The 14,624-nt window shown below is 40.1% G+C and overlaps 1 protein-coding gene across 1 annotated transcript in view; it reads left to right on the top strand.

Moving 5' to 3' along the window:
* The window catches only part of LOC146784513 (zinc metalloproteinase-disintegrin-like berythractivase), a 2,362,040-nt gene that overhangs the window by 2,136,200 nt on the left and 211,216 nt on the right, over positions 1 to 14,624 (top strand). Inside the window, exon 14 of the mRNA XM_085632969.1 lies at positions 12,912 to 13,107. Coding sequence (XP_085489095.1) covers positions 12,912 to 13,107 — 196 coding nt within the window. The remainder of the gene's footprint in view (positions 1 to 12,911; positions 13,108 to 14,624) is intronic.

Here is a 14,624-nt window from a genome sequence, read left to right as displayed (position 1 = left end):
TGGTGATGTTGTGTACTGTTCTTGAGCTGGCAAATACTAGTTTTGTTGTGTTTACATAGTAATGTTTATTATATAGAAGTATGCTTACTTCTGTAGTTCTACGACATATCACGTATTGTAGACATACTTTTTCGCGTTCATGTGATAGATAGGTGGACAGAGTTCTAAAAACAAGAACAGACAGAGAGAAACAAACGAGCGTCTCATGCGCAGACTGGTAAGGAGTAAGCAGAAATAGACGAGAGAGGGGCATATTTGGCTGAATTTCAAGAGGAGAGGAACGAAAGAAAAGTGAGCACAAAGAACACAGAAGCTCCATAGAGTATCTTTTTATTGCTTGGCTCCGAGCTGACGAATGGTGGTAGCGTCACCGTTGTGACATCACCAGAGATGAGGTGGCAGTGGCGATGCCTGCTAGACTAGGAAAGAAAACCCACGGCTCCGAACTCAGGCTGCCGCCTTTATTTTGAAAGGCAACACTAGCAGGAAGTGTATTCTCATTGTAGCTCCGACACATTGTTCTTTGCTGTCACCTTCCACGTGCATATGTGCCCATGCCCACCTCTTCTACTTCGAATACGCACCTCTCTGGGCAATACATGATACCTGCAGTTAGTAAGTACTCGCTTTTTATTTCCATTTCAAGCAATGATTGTATAAACACGCGGTGCCTGGGAAGGAATAGTTGCAGCAGAGATGACCCCCCCACCCACCTCCCAAACACACACAGCTTTATAGACGCGCATTTTACCTTTCCAGGAGCTACTAAGAAACAATCTAAGAACCTGCAGTGAAAAAGCATTAAACGACCAGTGGTATACTTTAATACAACTCGGCACATCGGTCATTAATCGTAAAAGTGAATGGTCATTCTACTTCTGCCCACGGTGTCCCTTGGTCGTGGCTAAAGGCTACGATTCATTTTCTGGGTTCTTCAACTCCGCAAATTGGCTTATGATTCCACTGAACTGTGGAATCATAAGCCAATTCGGTAGATCAATAAGTTTCTATACTGTTGTGCCCCCGCATTCTGATGTATAGCTCGGAGAGCTGATACAACACCGCTTTCACAGTCCCGATATTGAACCTTCACGTGTTTCGGTTTTCACGAGGGCCAAGGAGATGAGGCGAGAGTCCTTGTGAGACATTTTAACGTCACTGCGGTGCCCACGACTATCTTAGAGTTGTCGGGCGACGGACATTGGCACTTGCGTCTTTGTCCACTTGATCCCCTCATACATGCTTAATACTTTAGATGCCTCACCGTAATGTACAGTCGGTCAAATTCAGCACATACGTGAGGTGATCGCCTGCTAATGGCACCAACACGCTTCTCGCGAGAACTCTGTGATTCCCTACTCTGGGACTTTCAAAATCTAGATAAAATTCGGAGCCATCCCCTGGGCTGCCCAAGGAGCAGTGGGCGCGATTTCTAAATAAATCAAAGGACAGGCAGTGCAACGTCAAATCTGTGTGTCCCCGAAATGAGCCGCACAGCCTTATGTGGAACATCTGGAGCAGTTAAATTTTACTTTAACTAAAACATCTGTATTCCTATTTTGTAAACCCTTTAGGCAATATTTGCCCTTACTGTCTACACATGATTTATTATACATTTTGAAGGGATACACTGCTTTCTCAATTAGTCACCTCGCCCTGGTCCTCGGGTTCTGCAAGATGACTCAAATAGTTAAACTCTCGCTGCTGACATCTTTTTGGGGTTTACAGGTTGCGAGTTTGAATAAGAGCAAAACCAGCTCAGCTTTCTACCCTTTTTAGAGCTGCAAATTGAGTAAGATTCATAGGGGTGACAATACCACCTGTTATAAATAGCGCTTAGAAATGGCAGAAGTGCGGTACGAAGCGCTTCACGTTGTTAATAGTTGCAGCAGCAGTTTTGTAAATATAAAAATAAAATGAATGCAATGTTTCATTTGGCCTCATCCCCAATGTTACCGATGCCAGAAATGTAGACAAACTTCCGAAGTTAGAAGTCAGGAAGTGAAAGACTGAAGTGCTCAAAATATCTTTTTCAGCTTTCTGACATATTCTTAAACTGGCTGCAGGCCAGTCATTTTCCGGTTATATATACCATGTTCTAATGGACACTGCTTGGCTGTCCACAAAATGGGGCCCTCCCTGGTGTCCTGGACCCCTCCCCTGCAGGACTAGATTAAACCTCTGACGTCAGCTGACCTTTGGATCCATTCTGAAGCGCATGTTATAGTCTCACGGTGCTCACACCAATGTGCCAGTGTCTTACCCTGAGGAGGGATGTGCACAATTAAAATTCTGATGAGTGAACTTGACAAAGGAACCACAATTGTCCATTTAATTTTGTTACTTTTCCACAATGTCAGCAGTGAGGCGAAAATTCATGCAAAAACAAAAAAAAAATGCAGATTTCATTACAAAACGTTTACAATAAACATTTCTGGTGAGGGTAATTTCATGGAAAACTCTACTATTATATTTGATTGCATGACTTTTTAATGCCACCCACGTGAACTTCAGCTTTTAAAACAAGCATTTGCAATGTAATAGGTCTCGCATTTACGCGAGTTTAAGCTATTGGCATTGTAATGACAATGCCTTTTGTTTATGTTTTGTAAACAAAAATAAAAGACACTGATATTTGCAATGTCAATAGCTCAAACTCGCGTAAATGCGAGACCTATTGCATTGCAAATGCTAGTTTTCATGTCTGTCCATAAACTTTTCCTTACTGGAAAATACATGCCAAAACTCAAATTGGTTAAGAGATTCTAGTAACCATACGCATGCATGCTCACGTTTCCCTTTCGTCTAGCAGGACACGTTGAAAAGAAGTTAATTGTTTTAAGGCGTCCCCTGGCCGTAGCGCTGCCTTCCTCATTCATGCAGCACAGCAGGCACAAAAGGGGTGCGACGTGCCTGGGGACACAGGAGATTTACAGCGTGGGACCAGGATCACGCACATTCCTCTGAACGTCACAACATTGTGAAAAGGAGAAAGGTTATTTATTAAAAACAAAACTTTACAGCAGCTGACCATTTTAATGTTGCACGAAGTTTAAAAAGAGGACCTGGCTATTTTTTTTTTTTATCCTTGCATAAGATTAGTACAAATAATTCCTGTCAGGAAGCAATGTCAATTAGTCTCACCTCATATACTTGACCGAAAAGCAGATTAAAGCTGGTGAAGTACTCCAATTTTTGAGACTCCAGAGGTGCTAGGGGTAGCACCCTATGACTTACAGTACTTCCTGATGTGGTATTATAAAAGTCTGCATGTCTTGATAATATCACAAAGAACTTGGCAACAGAAGCTGAAATATGAAAAGACATCTTTATTAAACTCAAATGAGTGAGACTACGTCGCACAGAAGCCTTAGCAACTGAATGAGGCAGTCTGCAGAACGAAAACCAGTGTTCTCTTTTATAATGCATATTATGCTCCGGGCAACACCGCCCTTCTCTTGCAGTTGGTCATTCACATATTTTACTTCAAAGAACAAACAGAGTCATGATTGCAATCTCACATTTCAGTTCAGCCAGCCCGCAATTATTTACCGAGCAAGGCTCAGATCCCACATCTGACCCCAATAAACATGAGCATCTCCTGTTTTGAGAAACAGGCCATAAGCAGGAACAAGCAGGTGCGAAAGTGATTAGCCGGAGGCTTGTGCACGATGAAAGGACTTTATGGTGTGTCAAGCCCTGATGCTAATCACAGGTGGCCGGAGGAAGGGGAGCTCGTGAGACCGGACTGACCTGGGGCAGCGGAGACCAGCTGCCCAGGTCATGGAGAAGTCAAGCAGAAAGCACATGTATTCTAAAGGCTTATAATGTGTTTGTCTATGTGAGGGCAACTTATTAAGATGGCCATCGCTCCAAGATGGAACCCACGGAGTCAATGTAGAATAACGTATACATAGTGCATTTGGCAATGGGACGTTATGCAAAGCGCTTGTAAATACCGCATTGACCAATCGCGGTTTGCTAATACATGAATAAACAGGGGTAGGGCCCTGTCTTCTACGTGGTCCCAAATACCAAAGTACGACAGACCCTCCTTTTGCCCTTACATAGGCAATCACTATACTCATACTGATCTTAGTCCAGGTCTATAGACATGAAGTCATGGAGATGTTGCTGTAGCATCATCCTATTACTTAGCGACTCTCACGGGACACATGTAGTAGCACAAAGGCCACATATGGCAGGACAAAATAAGGAATACCTCTATCTAGGTGGCATAAGATCACACCCCCAACAGTTAGTGATGTTTACTACTAACTAGTGTCGATGCAGAAGCTGTATAGAGGAGTTGCTTACGAATTCTAATCTTTTAACCTGCTCATGTTCAGGAAAAGAGTGCAAAGAAACAGTAGTGGAAAAAAGACATAGGTTGAGAAGCGGGTGCAGAAGTCAATTGGGTAGAGAAAAACAATCCCACCCATAAATGACAATGTCATGTTTAAAACCCACTAGAAAACACATTATTAAGAATATTTAGACAACGGGAGAAAGTAGCGACCACTATTACAAATGAAACAATAATTTTTATGTTCAGGTGAAACAGTGGTGACCCTCATCAATGCTCTGAGGTGAAAAGGGGGCACCTTTCCACAGAAAATGGATTTTATTCTGCTTATACTAGACAATGCCAGCAAAACAAACAGTCTTCTAACACCCAGTCTATACAATCACACGGAAACCTCTTGTGAAACCACCTATGCCCAGAGTCCGTTCAAAAAGCCTCTCTGGCAGGCTTCTATTGTCCATCAAATCTTCTTCTGTTGTTTTCTTTTGCATGGGCCTCTTCATTCAAGCCTTTCATGAAAAAAAAGAAAGTACTGCTCAGTTGGAGTGCCCTCCTGGCAAACACTCACAGCTCACGGTCTCAATGTTTCAAGGCAGTGCACCTGTGTCTTTCCTCTGCTGCAGACACTACAAATAGTATGCTCTTCATTGGTCATGGGCACAGATCATCTTGTGCAGACCCGGGACCATTCTCAGGATCCAACACTCATCATTCGGTATCAGAGGACGCTCAGGCTGCTCTTTCATGGGCACTGGAATGTAGTGCCTTCTGTCAATCTTGGATCCGCCGGTGCACTGCACTTCCATTAAAGCAAAGGAACAGAGGGGGTATGTGTGGCCAAAAACTCAGGCCAAGGGGCTCAAGGGACTGCACACTGTCAGAGGTTACCAGCACATGACAGGCGCTCTTTTGTACTGAAATTCCGGTTCTGTGGCAAAACCAGCTCCTCCATCTTTTCTGATGTTGAACGCCTTATGACGAAGCAAGCGTGATGCTTTAACCAGTTCGTTGTATAACAAGGGGACTGTAAACAGGTGGCCTGTGGTCCTTCAAAGGAGTGGCCACACGCCATGGGACAATTTTGGTCCAGAATACACTGTCTTTCTCAGGAAGCAACACAAATAAAAGGCAGTAGGCAAAACAGTGCCTCTAAGCTTTTCAATTGGGTTTCCGTGTGAGAGCCTCCATCATCTAAGGGTAGATAACTACACGAGAATTCTATCTAAAATGGATGTCTTCACATATGGTGGCATTGTCTAATAGGGCAAACACATTTTTTTTTCCCTGAATGATTACATATAAATGTTTTTAAATTCCTTATCTAGGACATGTCAATAGAGAAATCACATGGTACAGATTATCATAGGCATGTAGAAACCTTTCACATCAGGTGCACTAGGCAATACACAGGCTAATAGTCAGATATAAAAACAAAAGACAAGAACTAGAGGGTCCTGATATTTGCATGATTAGAACACATCTGATCCCACCAAAAATTAAAGCAGCAGGAACAAAAAGGGTAAAAACCACATTAAAAATAGACATTGAAAATTCGTCATGTTCAAAAGGGTAAACGCAAGATATCCCCTATTGGTATGGAAAACTTGTCTTACTATAATATTGAGTCAGTTAGCCAGGCTATCGCTATCCTGACAGTCAGGCTGGAAAACATTGAAGCAGGCCTAAGGAAAATTCTTGGAAACCAGTCTGGTCATACAAAAGGGAATTGTACATAATATGGGGGTTCCTGGTGCATCACTGCAGTCTGGAAGTATGTACCTGAACAATACACCTACAATAATAAATGGGCTGACTGATGAAAGGAATACGGAAAAGGGAATTGGAACTAGGACACAACTAAAATCCCCAATCACTAAGCATAATGCGACATTGGGCAGGGAAGAAACAAAAGCAATAAAAAATAAAAATCTATAGGAAGGACAAGAATTTACTTGGGTGGTAGTCAGGCATGTGACATCACCAAGAGTACGGGTGATACACAAAAGGCCAAAGTCACATACGTTTTAACTCTACCGCTGGCGACTACACCATATACGGTAATCTTTAGGTAATGTTCCAGTTCCTTCTGCAGGGAAAAATGAAAACCTAGTTTCCTTTCAAGAAGCAAAGGCCATATGCTACTTAGGAGACAGGACACCATTACCTAATGTCATATAGAAATTAGGCCACCTTTAGTCACAGATCTATAATTTCATCCTTAGGTCCAATCAAGGATACATAAATGTAGGGCTGCCTGTTCCTTTAAGGGAAGGGCAGTATAACGTGACAGGTGACCGGTGACATACTTTGATCCTGTAGATCTTTTAGTTTTCTTTAATACCATTATAGCCAATTTAGACATGCACTGGTAAAGTGCTGCCTCTCATGTTCACAGCATGAAAATATCATTAGCTGTGGAATTTAGTAACCAGAACAAGTTCAACCAACTATTGCATAGCGATGGGCATCGTCATGACTATCCCCATGCAATATAGGTAAACAAAACGTAAAGCCATCAGATATACTTGCTGTATATCAAGCACAAAAAAGCATAGACAAAACAATAGCATATGTAATAAAACGGTGACACACAACACCATGTCATGTACTTTATGCACTGTAAAACTGCAACCCAAAACCCAATATTTGGGCCTGTTTAATTTGTCAGGTTTAAAATACTTACCCTCCTTTTTGACAGTAGATCACCAGGCAATGGAAATCTGCTGTCAAACATAACTCTACTGTTTCTCTTCTAACATACAGGACCAACAAGAACAATTCATGATAGAACCAAATACACAAAAATAAATTGCATTACTTAACTGTTACCCTCTTGTCAGTCCTTTCAACATCCAGCCACTTAAGTTTTACATTTCTAGAAATAAAAAATCGTTACACTGACACTCCATAGTAATTTGGCACCTACAATTTCCACTGTGAAAAAGAAGTCTTAATTGGCAATGCATTCTCACGTAGGCATGTAGCCTTAAAGAAATTTTAGAAAAAGGCTGCATCTTGTTTTCTGTCTAAGACTTAATGCAACACTTCGTTTTCTGTTAAATAAGAACAACTATAGCAGGCATCATTCTATTTTCTTTTTTTTTTAGAGCACCAATGTATCAGCAAAGCATTTAACATGATGTTTGGACTTTCAAAGGAAACCCCTTTTCCCGGTGGAATTAAGTTCTTTAGTTTTAGTGATGCTATGGAGAAACCAGAAACCCCACCTTTAGAGGCCCGTGTAGCAAGGGCATTCTGCATTCCACAGAGGCAAGGCCCTAATTTAAAAGGTCATAAAAGTCAACGTGGCAGCCTACTCATTGTTTACACTAAAGATAGCATCTCAGCAGCCTGACCGAGTTGCTCTGCAGCTCCCAACCCCCAGCTTCTGACACTCTGAATTCGTCAAAGCCAGAAGGCCTTCCTAATCCCTCCTAACTTACAATAATTCGCTCTATGTTGAAAAATAATTTCTCCTTTTTAGGCGCTAAAAAAATTATCCCTATTCCCAGATTGTTAAACTACATGTACTGGTAATAATTCACAAGACTTAATAACACACATACCAGTTTTTAGAATAAATGCTTGTTGTAATCCTATGCAATGGTATACATTTCATCAACTTAAGTGAATTGTATTCACGAGTTTTGATATTTTCTTCATCATTTAGTCATTTGCCTTTATTCGAGCTCTGTTAGTCCCTTTTACATTAGCATATGACACTCAGTGCCTCCCGCCAGGTAATCACAATATTTTCACCCCTACTGCTAGAACCTGCAATCTCATATTTCCTCTCCTACTTACTCAAACCGGTACCATATTCCTCTTTATTCCCTTCGTCAATACAACCTTCCTCATGCTACTCTTCATGTCTTTATTACTCCCCTTCATCATCTCTCTTCCCTCCACGACATTGTATTTTCCCAATTGTTCTTCTCCTTCCTACGTATTACCCAGTTCCTATAACCGTAGTTCTACATGTCTCCACCCCTCTATCATTACTCACTTCATCACGTACCTGCTCACAAACATCCTCCTTTTCCTTCATCAAAAAACAATTCTCCATTTCTCTTTCTCTATGTGGGTGCTAACTCCATTAAGGCCGTTTTGTATTAACATCAAATAGTTGCGGGTTGCGACACCATATTTTATTTAATTTCCCCAAGTTTTTAACAAGGTCTTGTTTTTCATAGCATGTTCAGTGGTATCGTGACAGACACAGCTAAAGTTAGAACCTTCAACCCTGATATTAAAACAAGCCTTTGTACTGGCACATTGACTCATTGAATCATAAGAAGGCACAACCTGTAAATATATATCAAAACCTAAACGTATGCGTTTACTGAAGCCTGGGACACTTTAAACAGCACTCTGAATGAAAGAAAATGCAATTGAAACAGTCTTTTTTACCCAAATTCGATTTTGATATTTTAAGCATTAAAAAATGAATATCCTACAATTTTCTGGCGTAATATGCATTACCAGAATGTCTATTACATAACCCATGAGTCAGGCATTGGAAATAATAACTTATACTGTATAAAAATGAGCTTGTTTGCGCCTGCGCCAAGGGAAAATTGTACGCGCGAATGCTTGTCATTTTAGTGATGCAACACAACTTAAATCAAATTTTAATGCTAGGAGGTCATAGTATGAGTATTAAGCTTTATAAATATCAAAAAACGATTTTGAAAAGCACTTATTTTTTAAAATAATTTTTCCCATGATTAATAATTTTCTTTTTTTAAAATCCCAATTATTCGTTTTTGTGATAATTCCATGTATAAAAAGCAAGCTGCATCCCTTGCCTATCATTTTGGACACATTTAACTCACAAGCCTAAGCGCATAAGCCCAATTTGAAACGCGCCACATTTTTGCGCCACTTTCATTTAAAAAGACGGTTCTGCCAAATTCCACCCGTGTTTAACTGGGAAAGTGCTGGCTGAAGGAGCATTCCTATCAAATATACTGCAGCTGAAAAGTTTGCCTATGAACATTTAATACAATGCATCTAAGGAAAATGCTGTAAATTTATTTACTTTTGCAAAAATAGATAATTTCGTTTTTGGGGCCTTATATATATCTATTGAATGTGGTTCTAATTTTATCCCTAAAGCATTTAGCGGCAGTTTTGTATATGGGCACAATTGCTCATTCTATAAATTAAAGAGCAACACATAGCTATTTTAGCACATCACATTGTTCATTTCTGGATTTTTTTCCTAAGTTTCTACTTGATATTAACTAACCAGCAATTTATTTAACAGACCGAAAACATCAGAAGACCCACAAACACACATTGAGCTCATTTCAGACATAAACAGAAAAGGGTTAAACAGACAATACAGCGCGCTTTAGCCATTTTTCACAAATAGCGCCGTCGCAATTTACTTACGGAAGTTGCACTAATGATAAAAAAACCACAGACATTTAAACACACAGTTGACTTACAAATCAATACGCATGACAGAAAGAAAGAACAGCTTACAGACTATACTTGAAACAAACCATTTGCAAATACTGGTTGTAGGTCATATTTACAAGCAACACTTTTCAATAGTGTTCCAAAAGGCTGCATAAACAGCCCCACAGACAGATGCATGTCCAAGAAGCAGCGAATGCGCTCAATTCACTAGCTCTGCCTAGCAGAACACCACACAAAATCGTTGTGCATATCCTCATTCATGAAACTGCGCAGAACTAAGGATCCTTGTTTTGTATTATGTCATATTTTAATTCCCTGGGGATACAAAATCACCAAGGAAGAAATATGTTTCTAAATCTAACCTATTTAGGTATTTCCCACACTATGGTACCTTTCAAAACAAAAAGCAACACATATTTCCATGTGAGCTTACAAAACAGGCATGCCAAAAATACTGCTGAAAACGCAAGTATTATAATCAAAACCAAATGGAGAAATATCTCCTCATTACCTGCCTACGCAAATTGCAATTCGCATATCCAAACCTATACAAACCAAAAGCTGGCCAGCACAAATTTCGTAATTCCAAAGCTACATTTCCAAATTTGCTAAGATCAGGCATCTTATAGCTCACTAATCTAGCTTCAAAACTTCAAGGGTTTATCTCTACCAATAAACTCGCAAATATGCGAGACCCTCAGTTTTGGTAATTGCAATGACCAAATCAGAAACCAAGAAACCAACCCCTCGGCTTTGGTAATTGCGATAACCAAATTAAAGACCCAAAGAACCAAATTGACTGGGAGCGACCCACTTATACTTAATTCTTATTCTTAATAATCAAAATGTTATCCAAATTCTAATTGTCAAGTTCTACATGCCCAAACGTCTTTTATAATACTCACGCCAATTGGGTTCTTTTTCTCACCTTTTGAGTGACATCATGTGGAGGATCAAAATCAGGAAGAGCAGAAATATACCGGACTACATAATCAAAGAATCTCCAGAATCCCTGTGCACAGAGTACCTTCTTGGTAGAATCCCGTTCTGTCCTTCCAGTAGATTTCAGTCTCCTGACCAGATCACTCCCACAGAAAGTCACTTCTTTGATGAGGCCCTAGCTGGTGGGCGCCAACTGAAGTACTCCAATTTTTGAGACTCCAGAGGTGCTAGGGGTAGCACCCTATGACTTACAGTACTTCCTGATGTGGTATTATAAAAGTCTGCATGTCTTGATAATATCACAAAGAACTTGGCAACAGAAGCTGAAATATGAAAAGACATCTTTATTAAACTCAAATGAGTGAGACTACGTCGCACAGAAGCCTTAGCAACTGAATGAGGCAGTCTGCAGAACGAAAACCAGTGTTCTCTTTTATAATGCATATTATGCTCCGGGCAACACCGCCCTTCTCTTGCAGTTGGTCATTCACATATTTTACTTCAAAGAACAAACAGAGTCATGATTGCAATCTCACATTTCAGTTCAGCCAGCCCGCAATTATTTACCGAGCAAGGCTCAGATCCCACATCTGACCCCAATAAACATGAGCATCTCCTGTTTTGAGAAACAGGCCATAAGCAGGAACAAGCAGGTGCGAAAGTGATTAGCCGGAGGCTTGTGCACGATGAAAGGACTTTATGGTGTGTCAAGCCCTGATGCTAATCACAGGTGGCCGGAGGAAGGGGAGCTCGTGAGACCGGACTGACCTGGGGCAGCGGAGACCAGCTGCCCAGGTCATGGAGAAGTCAAGCAGAAAGCACATGTATTCTAAAGGCTTATAATGTGTTTGTCTATGTGAGGGCAACTTATTAAGATGGCCATCGCTCCAAGATGGAACCCACGGAGTCAATGTAGAATAACGTATACATAGTGCATTTGGCAATGGGACGTTATGCAAAGCGCTTGTAAATACCGCATTGACCAATCGCGGTTTGCTAATACATGAATAAACAGGGGTAGGGCCCTGTCTTCTACGTGGTCCCAAATACCAAAGTACGACACTGGTCTTTCTTAAATGTCTATTTCCCTACAATTCTGTGAAACGGTGCATTTAATGGGCAGTTCTTGAAGGGTACAGCTGTTTTGATGGTGAGTCCCTGCATTTCGAGCACCGCAATGGAATATATGTAATGCAGGCTTACAAATTGGCATCCAGGGTCAATGGCAACATGTAATCTTGCATCTATGTCTGTGGCATCGCCCAGTTTTTAGCCACATAACTGCCTTTATGTATGTGAGTTGAGCAGAATCAAAAATAGGTCATTTGGGTTTGCTTTTGGGAAGTAGGCCGTGCAGCAATGTTGGGGTGCAGAATGGTTTAAATACTGCTGCATATGCGTGTATTTAGACAAATGCTAATTCTTCGTAATTTTGCCCTTTTTGATTCCATTATATGCGCCACAATTTGCCTCATCCTGCTGTTTTATTCAGTCTACTCTGCTGCATTATTGCATACTACATTTCAACTTCATCTCAGTGGTCCTGCCTTCAATGCTTCATTTGCATTATTAATATTAACTGTACATCATTTTAATAATGGGATCTTTGTTTTAATAAAATGTATTTTTTTTTTTACAAGTACAAAAAAAGCCTGTAAAATATTAACTGTGATTTATCTAAAACACAGTTATCTGACACTGGATGCTTATCTGCATATAATAAAAGATATATTTAATATTTTAATACATAAAACCAAAATGGTGGACATGCTCAATAAATAATCAGCAAATTTCCCCCAAACCATCATAAACCCTGTGCTCCTGTTAAATGCAAATAGCGCATGTGAAGTAATCTGTACTCATTTTCAAATCATCAAAACATCATAAACAAACTCATCTTGTGAAGTGATCGAATACGAATTTTCAAGTCATTCTTAGATGATCAGGAACAACCACACCCTGTGAAGTCATCAGGTACTAATTTTCAAGTCATCCTCAAATTGTCAGGGCAAGTTTCTAAACTTTGCTGATGACTTCAAGAGCTTCATGATGTTGAATGACAAGAAAATGACTTCTAACGTAGTTGGATGATCATTCAATGACTCTGGGATGGCTTCTAAAGTCATCCTGTTTGACCAGGGTACAATACCAAAATGTAATAAATAACAAAGTAGCAAACTAGGCATTTTTGGAAAACGTGTATATAATAGCTGTTTTCCTTTGATTTTCTGCGCAGTTCAAAGAAATTGGTGCTGTGTGCCGGCCAAGTAAAGATGATTGTGACTTGACTGATTTCTGTGATGGAAAATCTTCCAACTGCACGAGTGACCGTTTTCGAGTCAGTGGCTTCCCTTGCAACAAAGGAGAAGGATATTGTAATATGGGAAACTGCCCTACGCTGAGGACCCAGTGTGAAGACGTGTGGGGCCAGGGTAAGAGTGAAATCGCACTAACTCGTTAGCATGCTAAACAAATTTTAAAAAAATACTGTCACTGACCTGCGCATAACCCTATAGCCACAGCAGTGAATTACACAAGATGCACTTTTACAAACTGCTCAGGTTTTAGAGTTTGTTTATTCCATTGCATCAATGTGATTGGACAGCAATCACAATTGTACAGACAGAGGAATTGCTAAGATTTCTTTTATTGGTAAGTGTAACTTAAGTATACAAAATAATAACTGGCAATGCCAATAGGTCTGTCTTATGAAAGAAAGTGCATGTTGTGTCACAATGGGTTTAGGCACTCAATAGGTCATCATGCATATAATCTGTCACTCATCTTTGCATTCATGCATCCATTTTTCCATCCACTCACTGATGTGTGCATTCACCCTCATGCACAATTCTAATAAAACACAACACTAAATCCACACAAAAAGTAAAAGAAATCAAGTAGAAAAAAGATAGCCTGCTTGCTCCCTGGTAAACACAGTGGTCATATGTTTGCAATAACATAACTAAATATAGTAGCAGGTGTTCTTCTTGCAGAGTTATTTTAAATAGCCTGTCATAGTTTTAAAGTTCCAACATAGCCACCAAATTTAGAACCAGCAGGTGTGACATCTTGGAATGGTAAAACATAGGATACACTATGGACATCAGCAGTCCATCATGTTCCCATGGATGAGAGGAATTGGCCTGGTGGGATGCAGTGTGCTTAAGATGAATCTGCGGCAAGCAAGTGACCGGTTAGCACTGCCTTGAGAGCTGTAGTATTGGTTAAAGATCAATTAAAATAACAAGCGGAGAATCAAAAAAATGAAAGGGGAACTATAAAAGGAGAACATTGAACATTAAAGGACAAGCCAACCAGCCCTTACTCTGAAGGAGACTCATTTTCAGGAGGTTGTACACTTGTGTTTAGAAAATGTTGTACTTAACAGAGCCAATAACTGAGGTGGACTGAACCATTCCCCAATGGGGAACCCTGTAATGGATGGAAGCAGAGTGTAAATGACACTCAGACAGACCACTGGCAGAACAGACATGACCCAAAGGCCAACTATGTACCTATATGGATAGATATTGATATATATCAATTTATGTATTATTAAATTATTTTCTTTGTTACAGGATCCTGACAGACAGCTAAGAAGATATTCTAGCAAGAATTATTACAGTGCAAATCTTCTCCCCTTAAGGGTTGTCAGTGGTGGTAACCAACACCGAAATCCTTCTCTACAAATGTAAATTGTGACATTTTATTTAACAAAATACCTATATGTAGGCTTTATTAGAGAGAAAGAACAATCCCTCCTTAAAAACCTATGGACTTTAAAAAATGTGTTTCACAATCAATGTGTCATGCCTATTGCGTTTGTCATACATTTTCCTAATAAATAGATCAGATCTATGGCATCCGAAATATTTTGTCGTGTTGTTCCTATATTACCTATACAGGATCTGCGAGTTTAGATAACATAAACTGTGGGACTGGTGGCAGA

The sequence above is a fragment of the Triturus cristatus genome, chromosome 11 (assembly GCF_964204655.1).
Source record: "Triturus cristatus chromosome 11, aTriCri1.1, whole genome shotgun sequence".
Classification (NCBI taxonomy): Eukaryota; Metazoa; Chordata; class Amphibia; order Caudata; family Salamandridae; genus Triturus; species Triturus cristatus.
The sequence above is the reverse complement of the archived record's forward strand: the minus strand, read 5'-3'. Positions and strand labels throughout refer to the sequence as shown.